At 38.8% G+C, this 15,010-nt stretch overlaps 1 protein-coding gene across 2 annotated transcripts in view; it reads right to left on the minus strand.

The window, feature by feature from the left end:
- The window catches only part of LARGE1 (LARGE xylosyl- and glucuronyltransferase 1), a 216,455-nt gene that overhangs the window by 152,200 nt on the left and 49,245 nt on the right, over positions 1–15,010 (minus strand). For both annotated transcript variants that reach the window (XR_011697439.1, XM_071551666.1), the window contains exons 2-3: positions 10,629–10,930; positions 4,366–4,448 (exon numbers count right to left, since the gene is read on the minus strand). Coding sequence is in view for 1 of the 2 variants with exons in the window: in XM_071551666.1 (XP_071407767.1) it covers positions 4,366–4,448; positions 10,629–10,930 (385 nt within the window). In the remaining variant the exon portion in view is untranslated. The remainder of the gene's footprint in view (positions 1–4,365; positions 4,449–10,628; positions 10,931–15,010) is intronic.

Genomic DNA, 15,010 nt, shown 5'->3' on the forward strand with positions numbered 1-15,010 from the left:
CTCCCCACTCCTCCATTACTATGACCCTAAGCAACCACAATGATTTCTTTGAAGAGGGACTACCATAGCAGGGAAAAAAACACCAAAAAGGCACAAAAAGCCAAGGCAGTGTATTAGCTGGCACAAAATTTCATTTTTCACAGATTGTCAGGTTGACCTAACTGCCAGCAACAAGTCATAACTGTGTAATTTCATCTCCCCTTGTTCCCAAATGAAGCACAGTGTTTAGCATGTCTTTGGAAAAGATGAGTACATTAAAAATCATTTTAGCTCTTACCCAAGACTTACCCTGAGCAGAGAGAGAGAAATGATCTTTGCAATATGAAATATAATTGTGGGCTGGTTTTGTGGCCCTCTAAGTTTTACAGTTTTCAGAAATGTGGCAAAATATTGAAAGTCACCAACTAACTTGGACCAATAGTTGCAAAAGTTTCAAGAACCGTCAGACACAGGAAACTGCTCCAATTTTGAAAAAGAAATGCAGGTGCTTTTTGACTGCTACTGTAAGCATTGTTTCCAAAACTACTTGCATTTCATTTTGCCCATTTGACCCAACATATTTAGGTTTTAGTGTTTAGTCTATTGATTCGGAAAACTGAAAGTTAAGTTGCACTTAGGACACAGTGATGAGCTTGGTTTATGTTCAACTGGCTCAGAGAGAATTTTTTTTAGCCCTGCAATGGATTGATAAAATCTGTCATAACTGGGAACTAGATGAGCAAGAGAGGAAAGCAGGAAAGATGCAGACTAGGACTGAGTGCTCGTTCTACAAACCTCCCTCTGTGCAGCGCTGCCAATGCATATTTATCAGACTGCAACCCTGCACTATCCCAGCTCTGCTGAGTCTCCTCCTGAGAACAGACTGTCAGTTATGTCAGACTGGGTGTTAAAAGCTGCTGGGATTTTGTGGCTGGAGCATACATTTTCTAAAGACAAAACTGGAATCAAGCTCCTTAGCCACTGGGAATGAAACACATGTCTGAACTACAGTGTCGTCTCTGTGGAATCAACCACACTACCCCTTTCCTCTGCTCTTCCCACTCTCTGGAACCTGAAGACTGATACAGTTTCTCAAAAGGTCTGAACAACTAGCTTGCCTAAGTCTCATGATATATACGGTATGACTAGAATCAGAAACTTGCTTTTTTCAACCTGTGAAGAGCTGAATAGTTCAATATGCAGAATTTGCCATACATTCATGCAAGAGAGAAGAGACAGCACACTCCATCTATAGAAACTCCTGTGGCTTTTATCCTTAATGACCCAGCACTCCTGCTGTTTTGTGTCTCTAGCACTCTAGCTCAAAGTTGGGGGTATAACAAATATGTTAATGCACCCTGGGATTAGAATGACATGGCCTCCTTTTCTCAGAGCTTTCCTAATAGCAAAGGAGGGATTTCCTACTGAAGTAGGGAATTTAAGTATCTCATTTTGTACCAAAATGCACATCTAAAACATATTTTAATTACTAAACTAGACAGAAATGATAAAAAAAAATCACATGATAGATAGATTCACTGAAATTAGTGCTCTTACAACAAACACCCAGTGAAGTGCAGGAGCACAGGTGAGGATATTAAACCTGGTTGATTTGAGGGGTCAGTTTAACCAGTAGATTGTATTCAGGATGTATTCAAGGAAAAACAAAATCTCCTTGACAGTATGTTTGGAGGCATATTCGTTGTGTTCTTGCAAAACTATATTTGAGACTGAACGTGGTGATGCTATAAATGGAGGACCAGTAGCCTAACTAGAGATTAAAATAACAATTTCTGGTTAAGCAACCCCTCCACTGGAAATGTACAGTCCTTTCAAATGTCTGTTTTTCTTGGCTTATTGGACAATGCCAGCTAGGATGCACTTCCTAGTGCACATTTTAGGGTTAAAAGAAGAGACATGTCCATGCCTGTTTTCAGTGCTGACCCTGAAGTCAGACGGTGAACTTGCTGCTGATGTCATGAAGATTCACTATCTGAAACAACCCCTTCCAACTCTCCTAACTCAATCCTCCTAATGCAGTATCATGACCTGTCTCCATCCTTTATTCCTACAATTAAAGAGATTCTAGCAACTAAAAGAAGACTGCTTTCCAATCATCATAATTTCCGACGTACATACTAGTCTCCAAGATAACATTATTTTGTACACAGCAACCAGTGCAAGCAAACTTGGTTTGAAATCAATTTTCAGCTGAGTTTGTTGTTTCTTTGCTGTTTATTCTCCATCCTTCCTCACAATGGCCACTCCAAAGATAAAGATCCAAGAAGGGAGTGCTACAGAATCGTGGCCATGTAGCCATAGCATCAACTGATGCTTAAGAAGCCTGTGTTTTCTAGAAGATAAGGAAGAAATGTCTGTAAGAAGCTCTTTTTTTTAGAGAGTATCTTCTTTTTCTAACAATCTAACACCTAGTGAGAATAGCTAGTTCTAGGCAGAAATGGACTTGGAGTTGACTTTAAGAATGTTTAGAGCAAACAAAGGATATAGGTCATCTTGAATGTAACCAACTGTACTAAAGTTTCATTAGCTACATTGGACTTTATCTTAACACCTCTGCTGAGCTAGACAAATCCTTTGAGGTGAGCAGTTGTGCTAGTGCTGGCAGAATCCACCAGACATAGAAATACTCATGCTAATTCCCTTTCTTTTGGTTTCATATTTTAAGTAATTATTATTTAATAATTTAACTAGATGGAAGCATTGTTTATAATTTGTTAATTGCTCAGATGAGTGGCTCATGCAAAACAGGGACATTTTCTTTAAGTAACACAGAGACAAGCTGTTTAAACCTTTGAGTTGTGAGATTCCTGTTATTTACAGAACATGTGGAAATATGCAGATTAAAGTCTTCTCAAAATGGATGCCATTATTAGGGAGTAAAACAGGGAGAAGCTAACCACTTGGATAACTTGTGTCACCACAAAAAATGCCATTTTCCATGAAATCCCTTAGAAACATCAAAATAGACAAAACCTCCCCACATCCTTGCAATATAAAGCCAGTTTACACTGAATAATTCAAATCTCAAATCAGAAACAGATACAGTTTTAAATTTTAGAAGAATTTTAACATACAGAAAAATTCTGTACAGAGAACAACACAGATTTTTACTGTTCTTTTGCTTTTGTTGTGCTTATTTTAGCGCTGATTTTCTTCTCCTAGCCCTCATCTAACATGAATGTGCTACTTGTCAAAAGACTTGCAAAGCCTATGTGTTGATAGTAGAAGTTGCTCTCATATTTCAGAGATTAAATAGTATTTCCTTAGTCTTTTTCCATATTGAACAAGCTGAGCATTTATATTATGTTATGAAACTTACTAAAAATGGTAAACCAGGGTACTAAAACCACTGTAAGGGAGTGATTTTTGAGACTTCCAGCAGAAGACTGGAGCCAAATATAAGGAGCAAAATAAAGTGTGGGGCTGGAATGCCCCATTCGTGCTAGCTTTCAGATATTAGCATGTGACATGAACAAGAGTCAACCACTCTGGCATAAAATTATCTTCCAAATAAAGCAGCGTATTGAAACTACCTCCTTAGTAAACTGTTTATACTGTAAGCATTGTTTTATTAGTCTATTTGTCCTGTTTGAGTCAAACAGTCTGACCACTTCCCTATTTTAATCCACTCTTTGCAACATGATTGAAAAACATCTCTAAGAGACACTTCTAAACCGGACAAGGGATATACACATACACCCATACACAGTTTAATGTTAATTCTCGTTTTTTGGAGCTGCTGTCTGTTAAGGAAATTGGGTTTTTTTGTCTTCACTGTACATTTATGCCTCTCAGTTTTGGGATCTAGCCGTGCTCCATGTGCTAAAACCAGGTTGCAAAACCTTCTGAGTAGCTGCAAGTAGCCGTTCCAAAGCCAGAATAAACAATCTGACTTCAATGAAATAGTATTTACTGAGTGTAATAACAGGTTTACTTCAAAAACAAATTTCTAAACTGGAATCTAGGATAGTCAAGTAACCAGTATGAATTTATCATCTACACCTGTGCCATAAACCAATGCCAGAAATAGGCTAAATGAATACAGTGGTGGTATTACTATTATTATTATTATTTTACAGTGTTCAGAACTGTGCAGATGTTTTACAGCAAACATAGATACTGTCCCTATACACACAATGCAACGGGGGTAGCAGGTGGATCTCTCATCACTCTAATTCACTGTAGAAATCTTCACACAGGTGAATCTATTTCTGGTGGTCATAAATTTCATGCTTTATTCCTTCCAAACAAAAGGCAAACAGGGAAAGGAATCTGACCTTCTTTGGAAGGAGGGGACTAAATGTAAAAAGAGCTTACTTAGCCATAATCAGATATACAATATACAAGAAAAGAAAGCTACCTTACCTGTGAAATAAGACAGACTTGACAAGTGTCACAACATCCCGACTGGCATTGTACCCTGCACAAACAATGGCAACGTGGATAGTCTGTGGGAAAAAAAGGAACAAAAAGAACAAAAGTGAAAGCCTCCTCCTGTGTTCTGTCATTCACTAAGGACAGCACACACATGGCAGTGCTATTATTTAGTGCGGCGATTGTTAAAGATTTGAGTGGGTGTTTTGCAGCTGTTTGCAGCCCACTTGAGGCAGTTTGTTAAAAACATCTTAATTGAGTTATAACACAATCATCATTCCAAAGTCATTACTATCCCTATGTTACGTCAGATGTTTGAACAGAATTGCATTTATTAGCTAAAGCATATGTGTGTATGTATGCACACATTGCCCCCAGGTAAGCAGCATTCAAAATTCTGAATATGCAAACATGCAGACATTTTTAACCTTTTCAAGTTTAAAATTATGTCTGATAATTAGAAGCAGATAGGCTCTTAGAAATTTTGTACAATTTCTGTCTTAGGCACAGCCACTAAGGAGAGGGTGAGCAAGCTATCACAGGTGAGTATGACTGGGATAATTAGTGTGTCATGGCTGGATGCATCCCAGTGATACCATGGGACAGGAGCTGTGAGGGCAGGTGGTCACCTCCTTGCCTGTGACTACCAGTATGGGCTGCACTGGGCAGTGTTAATATGAAGTTAAATATAACCCCCACAAACACATTCTCTCCACCTCACGACACTGGTAAATTATCACTTATTCTGTCCTTCTTACGTTCCTTTTAACATGAGGCAGAGGTTTCCTCATCTCTTCAGGAGGAAAGGGAAAATTGAGAAGGCGCTGTGAATCATTATTATTTAGGCAGTAAGTACTAATCTGAAAAATGTGTTACATTACTCTGTTCTGGTTTGAAAATTAGCCATTTTCATTCCCTAGGGACAAAAAAAAATTAATCCTAGCAAGTTTTGACTCCAGGTTCTGTAATATTCTGTTTCTTAGTGGTCACAGAAACGAAGGAGAGTTCACCATGCTGGCAGCACAAATCTGCCATTGGGAACACAGCTGTGAAACTGCAGGGAAGCCTCATTTGGCTTCCATTTGAAGCTTGGTTAGCTGGTTTCTCATGCACACAGCTCTCATTTTCCACAGAATGCCCACTATGCTGAGAACAAATGAGGAATTCTGCCTCTTCACAAAGTCACAGATTCCCAAAGCCTGGCTTATAACAGGAGTAGATTTACACAAGAGGTGGCATGTGTTGGGCACATCTAAAGAGTCCACAGCCCCATCCATTAACATCACATGGTACAGGGCACAATTTGAGTCATGTAACTTCCAAGTGGCTGTGCCATTGTGGAATGCCCACTTGAACACTGCAGCAGCTTCCAGGGCTAGTGTGTTTCACAAGCTGAGGAAAATTTCAGATCTGAGGTTTTAAGAGGACTTGAATTAATAAGACAGCCGTCTGTCCAGAGAGGTGTGATAAAGAAAAGATATTGCAGTACATTTCGGCAATGAGGTACTAGTGCTTTAAATTTAGGTTAAAGTCAATGGGAGTTGAGCATGCTCAACACTTTGCAAAAATGGATTGTGTTTCTCTCTTGTGATAAAAGGGGAGAACAGAGGCTGCTTATTAATAACTTGTTGCAGCAAGAGCTTGTACTATACTCATAGGCATGGGTTCATGGGGGTGGACCAATTCCTGATACTGCACACACTGCCTCCTCTCTGACTGCCATGTGGTCCTTCTCAGGCTTTTGGAAGACCTAACATCCTTCCCTTCAATGATAGTTAAAATCAAATTAACCGAGAATAGTTTCACACCTGCTTTAAACATTTCACTTGAAGACACTGGACCAGACACAAAATTTTTATGGTTTTGACAGAACAGCACTGTCATATCACTGTCAACATCATTTAATATTACCTCTTCTTGCCAGAAAAGCTCTACTCACAGTCTCTCTCTTCACCTTACAACTCTCTTCAAAATCAGAGTTTATTCTGTCAAGGACTTGCACACATCTGTACTCCTGCTACAAAATCAGTTTGTTTCAAAATTGAAGGCATGCTTTTCTCATTGTCTTCTAGCAGCTGCCATTGCCTTGCATGCTGTTTCAGCCACGGCACAGTGAGAGCAGCACTTGCTGCTCTTCTGAATGGTCTTTTCCAGTTCAGACACACAGGCATCCACGTACCTTCTGCTCAGCCTCTCTGTGGTGTTTGATATTACATATCGCTTCTATTCCTGCATGCAATCAGTTGTACAAAAGAGCAATAATCCTCCAAGAGAATAGAAATCTAGACCTTTTTCCCCAAGTTGTTGCCTGCAGCATGCTGCAAGACTCAGTCTATTCCTCTCCTTTTCCTGATTTACTTTCCTGTCCTTCATTGTTTAACTGTTAAAGCCTGTGGGAAAACAGACAGGCCAAAATGAAGTAATCCACCTGAACTGGCTGCAGATGTTTGTATCCTAAGGGAGAAAAACCTATTTCCAGTTTTCTCAACAGTTGTTCCAAATGCATGTTTGGATAGCAAGCAGCTGGCTGTAGCCAAATTCTGGCAAGATAGGACAGTAGTAGCTAGAAGAAGGAAGTACTTCAAAGAATTTGCATCCTCTTTACTATGCTACTGTAAGCATCAGCTTTCAGATTTTGAAAATTGTCATCTCTTTCAAAGTCCCCTTTTCCACCTGCAGATGGCTAGAAAACTGTATCCCCCATCCCACCAGAACTGGCCATTGTGAATCCCACAACCTCTGGACTCACTGACTGCAGCAAACACCCAGGAGTGAAGCCACATAAGCAAAGAACACTCCAGCTGCTGCAACATGTGTCAGCAGGACTGGTTCAACATCTTCCACCAAACTTCTCAAACCAAGGTTCTGCATGCTACACTTGCTCCTTACTCATGACAGCCCATGATAATTCTGGTCACATTCTAGCTTGGATATTCAGAAGTCACTGTGGGTCTAAACTGAGTTCCTGCAAAGTGTTCATCTTCCTACAATGCTCTCTTTCAAGTGAATGATAGACATGTTCACCACTTGTTGCAAGACTCAGGCCATTCACTGCAGATGCTTCTGGATAATATAACTCACTGCAGCAGCAGAAGAAATGATGATACATCTTGCTTTCCAGGCTCAATGAATTCTTTCTCTCTTTGTACATATAGATATGAATAGGTAATCAAAACACTGGAAGTTCATCACACCGTTCTCCCTGCAGCTGAGGATCAGGGTCACAAACAGAATTACTTTTACTTGTAAATAGTTTAGGGAGCACTCAGGTCCAGGTACTTCAAGGCACTTACGGAAGTTAAACTTTTTTAGGAAAGAGAGTTTAAGTCGTATCAAGGTGCATGCTAACAAAGCTTAGAAAGCCTTCAGCCACTACAGACCAGGAAAAACTGTTTCTCAATGCAGTATTTCATGTAAGCTATTCCGGAATAACATTAATGGGAAGAAAATATCCAAAATCACTTGAAGAACTGGGCCTTAGATCCTATACTGATGAGGAGTATATGGTGCTGAGATAAAGAGAAGTTATATTTTTTTCTTTTTTTTAGGCTATTTCTGTAATTATGAAATAATGAGCTTTACAAACTCTAATTAGTTCCTATAGCTAAAAATAATCTTTGGTAAGACATTTCATACTTCAATAATTTTCCAGTAATGCCAACTAGGCCTTCCATTGTAGACATTTAATCCTTCACATATAATTGTTCAATGTGATTAAGAGATATTAAAGGTGTGTCAGAAAATGCTTTTATTTGTCGCATATTTATAAATATACTACAAACAGTTTCCAGAGGGAGATATCTGCTTTTCCTGTGCTACACTGTTTAAGCTGGTGAGGGGCTGTTCTTCATGGCTGTGGAGCACCACACACTTAACCCTACTGAACAACATTGTTGAGAACAGCAGCAATACAAATATGCCTGTAAAAATACTTCAAATGGGAAGTATTTTGCTAACCCACTAAATGCTATACTGCTAATTACCAACTTCCTAATATATAACCACTTTTAAAATATTTATAAATACACAGTTAATTCCAAGTAAATTCTCAGTATATGGGGGCACAAGCTGGAAAGATACTGGGATAACATCATAAGAAAGAGGTATATAATTGTGTTAGCTTCCATTGGTATGATGTTCTCCTTCTGAAGCCTGTTGTTTGTGCCAACATCTGTGTAAAGACTAGTACTTATGTTTCCAAGGTTTGTGTTAAAATTGTCTACTACAAGGAAGGCATCTGCTCCCTCCAGGGAGAAGTTCCTTGGCTGGGACTCTGATTTTTTATTGCAGTCCATTTTACAGTATCAGAAGAGCTCTCCTGTGACGCAACAGAGTAGGAAGCTGTGGCTGGAACAATCCCACAGCTATTTGATATAGATCACAATTATTATCACACAGATTATGCTTTATCAGAGATTTAATGTTCATTCATTGTAACTGCATTTTCAAATGTTTTAATCATCATTAATGACTATCTCAAATTAGATACTGAAATGTTATCTTCAGTAAATCTCTAAGAACAGACTCAGTGAACTGAACAACCTATTCCTAGCCCTCTTAGTCTCTCTCAGAGCCCCAGTCTTCTTCTCAAGAACCCAAGTTGTTGACTCTTGCTGTGATATATTCCAGGGTCAGAACTAAAAAAGATTTAGTTTGCACATCTGAAACACTGAAAACAGAGAGAGTGAATGGAGTCAAGAAACCCCTCACATAAACACAGAAGTAGAATCTACAATAATAAGATGAATGATGAGACCCTTGGCAAATCTGATAATAAGGAATTTTAACTTCCATTGCTGTTACTGAATTACTGAGTGAATTCCCTAGGAAAAAGAGTAAAAAGCTATTTTGCTATCAAAATTGCGTTCAGTGAGATGGGGGGATGGCAAATAATGTGAGATTTTTTATATGTTATATAACCATTGCCTCCAGCACAATGCTAAACCCCACTGAGCAAGTAAACTTATTGGGAAAACACGTTATAAACTGAAAGGCCACTTAAACTATTCCTACTTTAAGCTGCTATTTTTGTGTCCCAGATTGGTTGGTACATTGCACAACCAAGTACTGAGATTCAGATCATCACTCTTTGGCATAATAATAACAGAGAAGTGAGGTTTGCTTACTGATGGCCTGAGCTCTCTCTGATTAAATGCAATGCCAAAATGCTCACAGTGAGGAAAATCAGACCCTCACTATCTGGAGGAGGGAAAATGAAAAACAAACTCTGCTTTTTCCATCTCCTTACAATAATGTTGCTTCCCTTTTTCCACACCGATGGACAAAGATATCCAACTGGAAAGCAGTTATCTAATTTTTAAACTGTATTTGATATTTACCCATTGAAAAGAATTTATCTCAAGAGATAATTAGGATTTGTTTTTCCTCTCCCACTAATTTTCTTTCAACTTTTAGCTTCAAGTGGCAAAAAGCAAGATAAAAGGTGATAAGCTGTTCCCCTCTTTGTAGAAATAAATGGAGGAAGCTACTTTTGGTATCTTCATCACTGAGATTGGCACAAGGCCTTTGAGCAAAGCTTTCTGCTTTGGATCTATCCGTATTTGGACCTGTCATCATTCAGACATCTGACAACTAAATATCTGGATGACATGCACAAAACTACTGGCATAAAATGAGGAAAACCAAACCAAAACAACCACCACAAAACCTTCTTAGAAGGAGATCTGTTCCCTGCAGCCAATCACACTGTTAGTGCACAGCTCACACAAAGCAGGTGGTCCCACAGTAACACCCAGATATACTCCTGAAAGTGGAGTCAAAAGAACAGGCTGGTCCCATAAGCCACAATTTAATTAATTGTAAACCCTGAACTGTTCCAGTACAGACACACAAACAAAGGAATAAGGCTTTTCTAAGGCACTGTGGAGCTTTCACTTATCTTAAAAACACATGGGGTCAGTTTGCCACAGGTCTTTATCAGCACAGCTGTACTGAAGTCAGATTGGAACAAGGCTTTGATTTTTATATCAGGTTTGGGGATACAAGAATGAAAAAGACAAAAAGCTGTGATGAAATAATAACTAAGAAGATATTTTGATGTTTAAATGTTCTAAAGTTAAAAAAAAACAGGAATAATTAAAAATTATCTAAAAAGTTGCTCCCAGTAGACCTTTAAGAGGCTGGGTTTGGAGAATAAAGTTACAAGTGAAGGAGATAGGGATCTGCAATATCCTTAAAGATCAAATCTATAAAGCAAGATCAAATTTTCTGGCAAGTTCCTGTTGTTTATTTACCTCACACTTTTCCACTGCTGGTTGCTGCCCACACTCGGAGCTGTTCCCCGCCACAATGCCAGCCCGCAAGCTCTCGCTGTCACCTGTGCCCTCTTCCATGGAGTAGGTTTTGGAGTGATTGCCATGGTGGTGCGAGGGGCTGCGACTCTGTGCCAGGCTGAGCTGCTTGCGCAGCACACGGTTCTCCTCCTCCACCTCCCGCATGCGAACCTCCAAGCTCTCACGCTCATGCTGGCTCGACGCCGTGTACCGAGGACTGTGGGGCTGGGATTCAAGTGGAGACAGTGACACTGGCTTCCCATCTGCAAGAGAAGGAAACAAATCACTTCTCTCAGAATATACTTGAAGTTGCATTTTTCTTTAATGCCAGTGTCGTGAGGCAGGGACGTGTTTCAAAAACAGCCATGTTTTAGGCAGACTTGTCACTTCAAGGCAATGCTTGAAAGGTAAACTTGGACAAATGTGAGCTACAGGTCCTACTAATTTTAAAACTATGCTAAAAGATAAGCATGTGTTTCATTTGTTCTGCACAGGGCTTCCTGCCAGTCTCTAGTCTGGGAAGACAGTCAAGAACATGAGGATTTAATTGAAAAACAATTAATACACAGTTAAATATCTTTTACAAATGTATGCAAGATGAAATAATTTTCCTATTCCACATTTCCTCCACAGTCAAATGACAGCCTTTTGGCAACCATTTGGTGCCAAACAGCAGCCCCAGCTGATTCATATGTGAGGAGCAGATGGGTTCTATTCAGCAACATAGTATTATGTGCTTGCTGGGAAAAAAAGAGGTTCAGAAGGACAGAAATGTTGAATACACATGTGGGTCAAATTCTGGAAAGTGTTTTGGCTGGAAAAGACACAAGGGAATTTTGAAAAAAGTAAAATGGATCAATTCAATACCTTCAACAAAAACGTTGTACTTCAGAAACATGAAATTGGCATTTTCTGTGTTCAAATGAACATTAAAAATGAGCTAAAGTATACAAAAGTTATATGACACCAATGTCCATAACAAAGCAAGACATTCTTCCATCACTTCTCAGTACATTACTGCTACCAAATTTTAAAGGAGCAAATAGGGATGCAGCTGATGTGTTTTCAAAGGAGACGTATTTTCAAGTAACTTTAATAAAGCTATAACTTTATACAGACAGAGTACAAATGTGTGAAAGCTGGTAAAAACCTCTCCTACTAAACTACTGTTCAAAAATGTTTGATTGAAATCCAACTGAAACAAAAAGACAGTGAGAGTTATCCACAATGTCATAATTAGCAAGATGTTCCTTTTCAGGGAAGATAAGTGAGTATCTTATACTAAGGTATTTCTCTGATACAACTTTCTACTTGCATGGATTGAAAAATAGAATCATAGAATAGTCAAGGTTGGAAAAGCCCTCTAAGATCATTAAGTCCAACTATTAACCCAGCACCACCATGTCCATCAGTGAACAATGCCCCTAAGTGCCACATCCAGATGCTTTTTGAACACTTCAAGGGATTGTGATTTCATCACTTCCTTGGACAGCCTATTCTAATGCCTGACCACCTTTTCCACTAAGTCATTTTTCCAAGTATGCAATCTAAATCTCCTGTGGCACAACTTGAAGAAATTTCATCTCATCCTGTCACTTGTTACCTGAGAGAAGAACCTGATCCTCGCCTTGCAACAACCTCTTTTCAGGCATTTGTAGAGAGTGATAAGGTCCCCCTGAGCTTCCATTTCTTCAGGCTAAACAACTCCAGTCACCTCCACTGCTCTTAACAGGACTTGTGCTCCAGACCCTTCACCAGCTTTGCTGTCCTTCTCTGGACTGGCTCCAGCACCTCAATGCCCAGAACTGAGAGGGGATCCAAGGTGTGACCTCACCAATACTAAGTACAGGGGAGTGTTTGCTATTTAATGATTTTTCCAATGTAGAGAGTCCCTTTGGTTTTCTCAAATCAACATCAGCTTGAGTGGTTTACAAAATGGAAATCATGCAGTTACTGTTTAGAAGTTCTCTCTAACAAGTACATTTCTCACTTGCCAACTCAAAACTATCTGCCTGCTATAAAGACCCACTCATTGCTTGTTCTCTTCCATTATTTCACATTTACATGAATAGTGAGGAATCCTCTAGACTGAGTTCATGAAAAAAACCAGCTATAGAAATCAAAACCTCAATTCTAATTCACACTGTAGAGGTATACAGGTATACACACTTCCTGCTATGTATATAAATCATTATCCTATTTTTTATACATAATTTGCATAGAACATCTTGCATTTTCTAGCAGACATTCTCCTGAAAAATTTTTCTTATTTACTATCTTTACCACTAGCAAAGCTTATGGATAAATTTGAGCTTGAAAAATGTCTCAAGATGGGTTCTGAAGTTTGGCCCCTGCTATTATGAAACTTGAATGCTCCAGCAAATATTTATTAAAGATTAAATGAGAGATTTTGAAAGCCTGAAAATAATGGGTGTAACCATAGAGAAATGTCAACATAGAGGACAGAGCCGTGCTACAATTAGACATGCAATAGAATACTGAGTTATCTTTCTCCATCCCGCTTGCAAGGCATGGAACTGAAGTTGTGCTATTTCTCAACTGCTGATGCCCAACTTAGGAAGACTAAAACTCATTTGGGTGTGATTATATTGCATTCCTATTAATGGACATCGTGAGTGTATTGTGTAGACACTCTCAGATTAAACAGGCACCTCTGCTCACCCACATAACAACCAACCTGTGCTATCATCAGATACACTATTACAGTGCAAATATAGCCCAAGATTTCACTGGCAATCATAACTCCTAACTCCCCAGTCGATGAATATTCAGCATGACACAGATGTTACTTATCGCTTCCTATCTTTGCCACTGAATTCTGCTTCCTTCTCAAATAATTATCAGAAAATGCAGCAAGATATGGAAGGAAATCTCAGGGCAACATTCACCAAAATTTCAAAGCATGGAAAAAATTTAAACATCTCTTTAGCTATTCTATGGACATAAATCAATATGCCACAAGTATTGCTTTGCCAAAATTAAAACTTTGAGAGCTTTTTATCTTTTGAAGAAGACACCATTTTGTACATCTGAACAACTGTAGGCATATTCATCAGGAAAGCTGAACTGTTTCTACACAATATTTAGCAGAAACAGCATAGTCTAAGAAAGGGACTGAAAGAAGGTATCATCTCATTGCCTCAGACTGGAAGTTGCAGCAACTAATGAGACCAGCTCAGTGTTTATGTAGCCTCAGCTTTAAATGCCAGTAAACTCCAGTACTGTGTTCTCAGTAGTAAATATTTCTTCCAGTATGTAAAAGGCAGTAAGGAAATTCTGTCAGGAATTAAACAACTAGGTGGCTTCTTGATCTGAAATATACAACAAGTACAGAATGTATTGATTTACTATAGGAATTATCCATATTTTGTTACAAGGTGTTAAATCCAAGATATTTTCTGGAATGATCTCTTCAGGCTTCATATAGCTGGACAAGTCATGTTTTTTTAGTAACGTTGTTCCCTAATCTCAAGTTTATCTTGATGCATTTGGTATATTTGTACATCTCAACTCCATGCTGCAAATAATAATGTGACAATTCCAGGACCCATCTGAAATAAATATATAAACCCAAAGGTAAACATAGTTTGATCTTATGACTCAGAAATAAATTTTTTTTCATAAATTCTGAGACTGTGTAACTCATAGTTTTTGCACATCTGAGGATGGCAAGGCTGGTGGCAAGGTACTGTTTGATTTAGTTCTATTACCATACTGGACATGTGAAGATATTTTTACTTCAGTGAATATACAGACAGGGCAAAATGCCTCTTGGGAGCTGTTGTCTGGCAGGTAAACAGCAACACATCCTACCCTGATCTGCTTCCTACCAGTTTCCAAGGTAATGCAAGGACTGTGTGTTTCACCTCATATTTGAAGGAGTAAGTGGGCTAATGTCAGGGACCACTCGCCATTGATTGACTCTGTGTGTGTGTGCATTGCTGGGTAGAAGAGTTAAACTGATTGCACTGTACTTGAATATTACAGTTTATAGTAACTGGTAGACTGCTCTGAGCTGATGTCTAGGCACTTTTTATCTAAACTAAATCAAAATAACATAACACCTAATGAGGTTTGTGTGACTTTATGACTAAAGATTTCCCAGGGAACACTACAAGGAACATTGCTGTGCTCTTAAGCAAGAAGTACAGTTTTGAATGGGGTAATAAATAAAAGTAAAGCTATTATTTTTTATTCTTCATTTGGGGCTATTGCTCTACTTTTGAACTGTGGTGATTTCAGATTTTTTTTTCTTTGTCAAGCCTTTTACTTCAGACTTTTTGTGCTAATACATCTGTATCTACATGAAAGACCTACAAAAT

Source organism: Pithys albifrons, chromosome 3 (genome assembly GCF_047495875.1).
Source record: "Pithys albifrons albifrons isolate INPA30051 chromosome 3, PitAlb_v1, whole genome shotgun sequence".
NCBI lineage: Eukaryota > Metazoa > Chordata > Aves > Passeriformes > Thamnophilidae > Pithys > Pithys albifrons.